Source organism: Coenobita brevimanus, chromosome 28, assembly GCF_032717465.1.
Source record: "Coenobita brevimanus isolate Jiangsu-jjx chromosome 28, ASM3271746v2, whole genome shotgun sequence".
In the NCBI taxonomy this organism is placed as follows: domain Eukaryota; kingdom Metazoa; phylum Arthropoda; class Malacostraca; order Decapoda; family Coenobitidae; genus Coenobita; species Coenobita brevimanus.
The window spans coordinates 37,655,346-37,665,345 of record NC_136981.1 but is presented as its reverse complement, the minus strand read 5'-3'; the positions used below and the strand labels follow the sequence as shown (position 1 = coordinate 37,665,345).

The following is a 10,000-nucleotide window of genomic DNA, read 5'->3' as shown; positions in this document are numbered from 1 at the left end:
ATAACAATAATAATAATAATAATAATAATAATAATAACAATAATAATAACAATAATAATAATAATAATAATAATAATAATAATAATAATAGTCTCACCTGTCGGGGTCAAAGGTGTCTGGGTGGGGCCAGTGCTGTGGGTCCCTGTGTATATCCCAGACGGGGATTTGAATGACCGTGCCCTTTGGGATGCTCAGGTCACCCAGCTACAGGAATAATAATAATAATAATAATAATAACAATAACACTGTAATAATAATAATAATAATAATAATAATAATAATAACAACAATAATAATAATAATAATAATAATAATAAAACCTGGCCTCCCCTACCTTGACGTCTCGTGATGCCTGCCTGGTGAATAATAATAACAATAACAATAATAATAATAACAATAATAATAATAATAATAATAATAATAATAATAATAAACCATGGCGCCCTTTACCTTGACGTCTCGTGATGCCTGCCTGGTGACGAAGCTGACGACAGGTGGGAGGTACCTGATGGCCTCACACACCACCTGGTCCAGGTACTTGAGGCTGTTGACCTGCTCGTAGCTCAATTCCTCCTCGCCATCCTGCCACAGAAAGGACAATAGTTACTGTCTATCAATCTATCTTTCTATCTATCTATCTATCTACCTATCTATTTATCTATCTATCTCTAGCAGAGTGCCATAATCCCATAAGGGGTGGCCGTTTGTCTTTTAGTTGTTTTACGGGGAGGGGCACTAACCCTACGCTAACCCACTTGTTGACACGTAGGGAACAGAATGGGTTGGTTATATGGTTACCACCCGGCGTTGTAAACGATTTCCTGGCTTACAGGAAACCATTAGGCTTGTCACTCAATGTAAAGCCACCTGAAAAGGAAAGAAGAGTAATAAAAAGTGGCAGGAAAGATGGGAGAAACAGGAAGAGAGGAGGACAGACACAGAAAAAGAATGATAAAGGTGAGGGTGGAAGTAGGCAGCGCTACATCAAGTGAGTGGATGATGGTAAGAAACAGAGAAAGAGAGAAGGGCAGACGCAGAAAAAGAATGATAAAAGGAAAGGAAGAAGTAGGGAGCACTACAACAAGTGAGTGGACGATTGTGAGAAACTAGAAGAGAGGAGGGCAGACACAGAAAATGAATGATAAAGGGGAGGGAAGAAGTAGGCAGCACAACATCAAGTGAGTGGAAGTGCTGCCTACTTCTTCCCTCCTACTCACTTCCTCACTCACTGTCTTACTCACTTCCTCACTCACTTCCTTTATACGTCACTTATATTTTTTTTTTCACTTCCTTAAAGGGTCATCTCACTTTCTTTTTCGCCTCACGTATAATAGGCTGGAAAAGGACGAAAGTTTGGACCAGGTTAAGGTGAAAGAGGCATGGAAATTTGCTCATAAGCCTGCCTGTTTCTTTGGCTAATATTTTCAGTAAAGATATATGGAATATGAATAAGAGAGGAATTAATAAAGGAAGCCTATTATTTTTTTTTTTTAAAGATAAATTCTGACAAAGTTATATATATATTTTTTTTAATGGTGCGTATATATATATATTTTTTTTTCTGACATGGATAAAACATGGACAGGCTTTCGAATTTCAGTTTTTTGAAATGCATTTAGTACTGTAGGATTTTTATCTTATTTTAAAAGGAAAAAGTGAGGACAGATTTTAATTTCTGATGCCAGGAAGAAGGAACCAAATGCCAGGGACCCGCTTGAATAGATTAAATGGGAGAGAGCCGAGTCCCACCTTTAGAACCTCATGTAGTTCCTGGTAGAGTTTGTCCTGCACGTGAGGGTGTGTGCTGAGGAGGTAGCTGGTGTAGGTGGCTGTGTTGGCCGTGGTCTCGAACCCACCCATCAGGAAGATCCACGCGTTGCCGATGATCTCCTCGTCGGTCAGGGCTTTCATCCGTCGCCGGCGTCGGGCCTGCCAATTGTCCCTCACGTCAGAATCTTGGCTCGTGGTTTTGTTAATTTCAGCGACGTTCTCCCCCGTGTCTATCATTACTTGTAGAAAGTCGTTGTACCTACACGAGAGGTCCTTACGCCGCGCTGCGATTACCTTCTTGACGTGGGATATAACGATCTGTGTCAGCCGTCCCGAGTAGGCCAGCCTGTTGGTGAGGAAGGACAAGATCTTGGCATAGGACTCGAAATACAGAGCCAGGAGGATGACGGAGTTGACGCTGATTTTCAAAATGTTCTGCATTGCCTGGAAGAAATGGTCTCCCTTCTGGTCCCTCTGGCAGTTAGTTTTCATGGCCAGTAAGCACTCACTAATTACGTCCAGGGTCAGGGCTTGGTAGGTTGAATTCCACTCTATGGCCTCGTCTTGGGCCACTTTCTCAGCGACAACTTTTAACAATTCACTGATTTTCTTATTCATGATGCCGGTCATGTGCTTCATCCTGGTCAGGGAGAAGGTGGGGGAAAGGAGCGAGCGTACGTCCTTCCAGCGCTGGTCTTGCATGCCCGCCACGCAGTCCTTAAAGGGAATGACATCGACTGGGAGTGTGGGTCGGTTGGAAAACGCTGGGAACTGTTTGACCAGTATTTCCTGAATAAGGTCCACATCGGCAATGACCAAGTTGGGTTCCCAGCCGACATAGTACCCAAACACCTTCCCGTATCGCTGGATCCACCCTCCGATGGCGTTGGGTCCAGCCGCGTCACCCTTCAGCCGCAGGAGATGGTTGCTGCCGTAGATGAGATGCGGAGGGACGTAGGGAATGCCGAGGCGGGAGAAGAGGGAGTGCTTGTGGACGCGATGACGCACCCACGCGGCAATGGAGAGCAGGACGCCAGCCAACACCAGGACCCAGGTGAGGCAGGTGACCCTCAGTGTGGCCAAGGACTCTGCCTCCCCCATCACCATCCTGCAGCACCAGGCCTGCACACACACCCAGGGCTTGGAGTGATTATTATTATTATTATTATTATTATTATTATTATTATTATTATTACTATTATTATTGTTGTTATTACTCTTATTCTTATTCTAATTATCATTACTATTATTATTATTGTTATTATTATTATTAATCATCATTATTATTATTATTATTATCATTATTATTATCATTATACTTCATCTTAACTTGGCCAAGATTTTCGTCCTTTTGTTCTTGCAGCTCAGGAACCAAAGACAACATCACTACGACACTACATCCTTTCCACAGCACTTCTTCGTGACTAGCATCGTATTCCAGTGCTAATGTCTTCTTGCAACTTAGCATTCATGATACAAATGACCGCTTTAGGCCAAGTTTGTGTGAAAGGAGTATAACAATTCACGTACGTAATCAACCCCACTGCACCCCACCCAACCCCACCATTACTCCACTGAACCCCACCCAACCCCACTGCACCCCACCCAACCCCACCATTACCCCACTGCACCCCACCCAACCCCACTGCACCCCACCCAACCCCACTGCACCCCACCCAACCCCACCATTACCCCACTACACCCCACCCAGCCCCACTGCACCCCACCCAACCCCACCATTACCCCACTGCACCCCACCCAATCCCACTGCACCCCACCTAACCCCACCATTACCCCGCTACACCCCACCCAACCCCACTGCACCCCACCCAACCCCACTGCACCTCACCCAACCCCACCATTACCCCACTGCACCCCACCCTACCCCACTGCACCCCACCCAACCCCACCATTACCCCACTGCACCCCACCCAACCCCACCATTATCCCACTGCACCCCACCCAACCCCACCATTACCCCACTGCACCCCACCCAACCCCACCGCACCCCACCCAACCCCACCATTACCCCACTGCACCCCACCCAACCCCACCATTACCCCACTGCACCCCACCCAACCCCACCATGACCCCACTGCACCCACCCAACCCCACTGCACCCCACCCAACCCCACTGCACCCCACCCAACCCCACTGCACCCCACCCAACCCCACCCAACCCCACCATTACCCCACTGCACCCCACCCAACCCCACCGTTATCCCACTGCACCTCACCCAACCCCACCATTATCCCACTGCACCCCATACAACCCCACTGCACCCCACCCAACCCCACCATTATCCCACTGCACCCCACCCAACCCCACTGCACCCCACCCAACCCCACCATTACCCCACTGCACCCCACCCAACCCCACCATTACCCCACTGCACCCCACCCAACCCCACCATTACCCCACTGCACCCCACCCAACCCCACCATTATCCCACTGCACCCCACCCAACCCCACTGCACCCCACCCAACCCCACTGCACCCCACCCAACCCCACTGCACCCCACCCAACCCCACTGCACCCCACCCAACCCCACTGCACCCCACCCAACCCCACCCAACCCCACCATTACCCCACTGCACCCCACCCAACCCCACCATTATCCCACTGCACCTCACCCAACCCCACCATTATCCCACTGCACCCCATCCAACCCCACTGCACCCCACCCAACCCCACCATTATCCCACTGCACCCCACCCAACCCCACTGCACCCCACCCAACCCCACCATTACCCCACTGCACCCCACCCAACCCCACCATTACCCCACTGCACCCCACCCAACCCCACCATTATCCCACTGCACCCCACCCAACCCCACTGCACCCCACCCAACCCCACTGCACCCCACCCAACCCCACTGCACCCCACCCAACCCCACCATTACCCCCCTGCACCCCACCCAACCCCACCATTCCCCCACTGCACCCCACCCAACCCCACCATTACTCCACTGAACCCCACCCAACCCCACTGCACCCCACCCAACCCCACCATTACCCCACTGCACCCCACCCAACCCAACCACTACCCCATTCTCTCTCTCTCTCTCTCTCTCTCTCTCTCTCTCAAAACGAGATGTAATTAGAGACAAATAGTAACCCTTGGCAGACCGCCCTTCTATCTCTCTCTTTCTCTGTCTGTCTGTCTGTCTGTCTCTGATTGTCTGTCTGTCTGTCTCTTGCCAGACACATTAATCCCATAAGGGGTGGCCACAAACAAATCGCCTCCATGTCACCCTGTTCCCTGCCATTTCGCCGCCCTCCTCGAAACATATATATATATATATATATATATAAAACGTTAATTTACTTTATGCCGAAATATTTGCCCTTTTGCGACTTGTTCCCGAAGCTCAGTGGCAGGAAAAAGATATTGCTACGACTCGGCATCGTTCTCACGTGCACTTATTCGTGACTAGCATTAATTTCTTAGCAATGAAGGTGATGAGATGGCTAGTTGACGCTAAAGTGAGCAGAGTATGATGCAGGAAAAACAATATTCAAAATGGCGATCTTAAAAACCATTAATTTGAATTTTTAAAGCTAGCCAGACGCCCTAATCTCGCTAGGGGTGGCCACAAACAAATCGCCTCCATGTCACCTTTTCCTTCACCTTCACGTTGCCTTCTCCTCTGCTCACACCCCCGCCTGTCACCTACTTCTTCACCTCATCCCTCAAAACAGACCAAAAATAATCTCTGTCTATTGCCAGACGCCTTAATCCCGTAAGGGGTGGCCACAAACAAATCGCCTTCATGTCGCCCAATAATAATGTTCTTATATATATTTTTTTACTTCCAAAGCAAACATGGCGATACTGCGACTGTTAGGAAACGTTAAAGAAATATTCAAACTTCTTTTCCTCATTTCTTCCTTTCCCATAAAATTTCCAAGTCAGTTTTTACATACTTCGTTGCTATCCTTGTCTTATTCTTAGCCCCAGTGTTCTTCTGTTCTTCTTTAGCCTGGTTATTCTCTCCTCTTGTGTTCTTCTGTTATGTTCACCACACGCCCATAACAGTCACGCCGGGAAAGAGACCACACAGTCGATATTATGGCAGGTCTTTCCAGATTTTCGTCCTTATGCAGCTTATTTCACGTAGCCCAGTGGCAGGATAAGATAATACTATACCATTTACATCCTTTCCGTAGCACTTCTTCGTGACTAGCACCAAAATTCGGCGTTAATCTATTGTTACAAGTCAAGATGGAGAGACGGCCAATTTTAAACTCAGTCATGAACGGAAGCCGGAAAGACGTTAGGATTTTTAAAACAGAAAAAAACGGCCATACATACCCGGAGTTTGAAATTACACCAAGGAAGTGGGTGGTGGAGTGAGAGGAAAGAGGAAGAGGAGGAAGAGCAAGAGGAGACCAAGGCAGCGGGACCAAAAGGCGAGGCGTAATCTGGCGGACTGTTAAAACGTCTCTCTCCTTCCCTACTGGCTGCCGTCCCCACTTTGAAAACAATGGCTTGGATTTGAACCAGCCTTCACCCGCGTCCACTGCGGTCCACCCGGAGACCCACCATCCTGTACTCTCTCTCTCTCTCTCTCTCTCTCTCTCTCTCTCCTTCCCAACAGCTTTCTTTCACCGTAGTTTCATCGTAACTTATTTTTCGCTGTAACATTTTTCACACCGTAACTCATTTCACCCTAACGACTTTTACCGCAACCTTTTTTCAGCGTAACTTTTTCAAGGTAACGCTTTTGTCACCGTAACATTTATTCAGCGTCACCTTTCTCACTATTTTGTTTTAGTGACTTACTGTGTGTGTGTGTGTGTGTGTGTGTGTGTGTGTGTGTGTGTGTGTGTGTGTGTGTGTGTGTGTGTGTGTGTGTGTGTGTGTGTGTGTGTGTGTGTGTGTGTGTGTATACGTGCAGTGTGTGTGTGTGTGTGTGTATACGTGCAGTGTGTGTGTGTGTGTGTGTGTGTGTGTGTGTGTGTGTGTGTGTAAGTGCAGTGTGTGTGTGTGTGTGTGTGTGTGTGTGTGTGTGTGTGTGTGTACGTGCAGTGTGTGTGTGTGTGTGTGTGTGTGTGTGTGCGGTGTGTGTGTCGTGACTATACCTATATCGACTGACCTAATAACACTATGAGGTGGCCAGGTAGGCGAGATGAACCCTGGCGATGCGTGGGTAGCGGACAGTGTCGCCCCTTGCATTAATATCACCTGGTGTTTGGCCACCAGGGAGGGGGAGGCCGAGGATGAGATGGAGAGATGGGGTGGAGAGGTATATGAGAGAGGGGGGTGTGAGTTGGGAGCAGGGGAGTGAAATGGCGGGGGACAGGGCGACTTGGAGGCGATTTGTTTGTGGCCACCCCAAACGGGATTGAGGCGTCTGGCAATAGATAGATAGATATATAGTGTTTGGCCTCGGCTCCCTACCATGCAGTTTAAGCTCATCTCATTATCTCTCCTATTTATTTCTAATCTCATCACATTATCTCTCCTATTTATTTCTAATCTCATCACATTATCTCTCCCACTTTTTAATCTCATCTTATTAACTCTCCTGTTTATTTTTAATTCACGGGAAAAAGAACCAAAGGCCAGGAATCCGAAAAACTGTTCCCTCCACGATACAACAAAAAACAAGACAACACAGCCATATTCAAGACCTGGCTCCCTTCAACCTGTCTCTCCGCCGCACTGTTGCATCCTTATCTCTTTTCTATCGCTACTTGGGTAATGGCCTGAATTAAAGATTTTTTTTTTTTAATGCAAGAAAGAAGGAACCCAAGGCCAGGAGCCCGCAAGATTGTTCCCTCCAAGAAAAAACAAAAACAAGATAACTGAGCCAAATTCAAGATGCGTTCATTTTAAGATGCCTGGACACACTGCGTTTGAAAGACCCCACTGGAGGTCATAGGCGGGAGGAAATACAGACAGAGGGAGACAGTTGATGAGAATAGCTGAGATCCTTCAAAACAGCAGTACAGAATATGCGAACTGTCTCCCTCTGTCTGTATTTCCTGCTTCCTATGACCTCCAGTCTTTCAAACGCAGTGTGTCCAGGCATCTCGAAATGGGCGCATCTTGAATTTGGCTCTCTTTTGTATTGTTTTTGTTTTTTCTCGGAAAGAACGGTTTGCGGGCTCCTGGCCTTGGGTTCCTTCTTCCTTGCATTAAAAAAAAAAGAAAAGAAACGAAAACTGAATGGAAGTTAGGGAGATGCAGCCAAAGCCGTGGGGGGGGGGGGACGGAGAGAGAGTAGCGTGACCAGTACATATGTTTGGCATCAGGGACACATGAGAAGGGTGCGCATCGTCCGCTGCTAAGGTGCATGCTGTTGGCAAGGTGTGCCTTCAAGTTTGCATTATTTATAACGAAAAATAACGAAATTTCCCCGTAAAGTCAGGATTAATATCATCCACTCACTTGATGTAGTGCTGCCTACTTATTCCTTCGCCTTTATCATTCTTTTCTGTGTCTGTCCTCCTCTCTTCCTATTTCTTACCATCATCCACTCACTTGATGTAGTGCTGCCTACTTCTTCCTTCATCTTTATCATTCTTTTTCTGTGTCTGCCTTCATCTCTTCCTATTTCTCACCATCATCCACTCACTTGATGTAGTGCTGCCTACTTCTTCCTTCACCTTTATCATTCTTTTTCTGTCTGTCCTCCTCTCTTCCTATTTCTCCCATCTTTCCTGTCACTTTTTATTACTCTTCTTTCCTTTACAGGTGGCTTTACATTGAGTGACAAGCCTAATGGTTTCCTGTAAGCCAGGAAACCATTTACAACGCTGGGTGGTAACCATATAACCAACCCATATGTGTTCCCTACGTGTCAACAAGTGGGTTGGTGGAGGGTTAGTGCCCCTCCCAGTAAAACAGCTAACACAGACAAACGGCCACTCCTTACAGGATTATGGCGTCTGGCTATAGATAGATAGATAGATAGATATGATGATGATGATGATGATGATGATGATGATGATGATGATGGTGATGGTGATGATGATGATGATGATACTGACAGTGATGGTGATGATGACGATGATGATGATGATGGGCACAGCAGATAAAGTCGCCTGTGGAAAGGGGTTAGGGGATAGAGTGAGGCCGTGCAATCATAATATTTTTTTTACAGGTGAATTTAACTAATTATTTTTGCTTAGTCTGTAGATATTTAACAGGAAAATTTATCTATCAATCTATCTGTCTATCTGTCTATCTATGTGCGTTAATTTTAGGCCAGAGTTAAAGGAATATGATTGTGTGTGTGTGTGTGTGTGTGTGTGTGTATGTATGTATATGTGTGTATGTATGTGTATGTATGTATGTGTGTGTGTGTATGTATGTATGTATGTGTGTGTGTGTGTGTGTGTGTGTGTGTGTGTGTGTGTGTATGTGTCTATGTATGTAGCCTATGTATGTATGTATGTATATATGTATGCATGTATGTATGTATGTATGTATGTATGTATATGTGTGTGTATGTATGTGTATGTATGTGTGTGTGTGTGTGTGTGTGTATGTGTGTGTGTGTGTGTGTGTGTGTGTGTGTGTGTGTGTGTGTGTGTGTGTGTGTGTGTGTTTCCCGACGGACTGAACTCACGTCTGTTCAACATTCACCTCTTCCGGATCTCTCTCTCTCTCTCTCTCTCTCTCTCTCTCTCTCTCTCTCTCTCTCAGGTGGTAGGGTCCGTTCTTGTTCGAAATTCTCTGGCCGCGCTACCGGGAGAAACAAATTACGTAACACCGACCCGAAAGCTATTCATCCTCTGCATTATATATCAGATGGAGGTTTGGAAAGGTCGCGTACCACGTCATGTATTATACTGGTGGAGATACCTAACAATTTTTCTCTAGCGACTCATTCTTAGCATTATATGTCAGATGAATGCAGAATAAATCGCTGTGGAAAGGGCTGTACGAAGCTTCCTAAATAGCCTGGAATACGATCTTGTGAGACTGGATTAACACAGGCTCCTATGGCTCACTCTACTACTACTACTACTACTACTACTGCTGCTACTGCTACTACTACTACTACTGCTGCTGCTGCTGCTGCTACAACTACTACTGCTACTACTACTTCTACCACTAAGGAGGGAGAATGCCAGTGGCCATCTCATCCAGGCCATAACACAACTCTGGTTGACGTTTCTTCTCGTAAAGAACCTCTGCCAGCCTGGAGTGGAATCTCACCGCCTCTGGACCCATCCCACCTGATGTCGTGAACACAAGGGCAGTGAATCGACC

General features: G+C 46.9%; 1 protein-coding gene across 1 annotated transcript in view; it reads right to left on the bottom strand.

Annotated features, from left to right (window-relative positions):
* The window catches only part of LOC145394782 (uncharacterized), a 48,140-nt gene that overhangs the window by 1,576 nt on the left and 36,564 nt on the right, over positions 1–10,000 (bottom strand). Inside the window, exons 12-14 of the mRNA XM_080268561.1 lie at positions 1,750–2,878; positions 451–582; positions 98–204 (exon numbers count right to left, since the gene is read on the bottom strand). Coding sequence (XP_080124687.1) covers positions 98–204; positions 451–582; positions 1,750–2,878 — 1,368 coding nt within the window. The remainder of the gene's footprint in view (positions 1–97; positions 205–450; positions 583–1,749; positions 2,879–10,000) is intronic.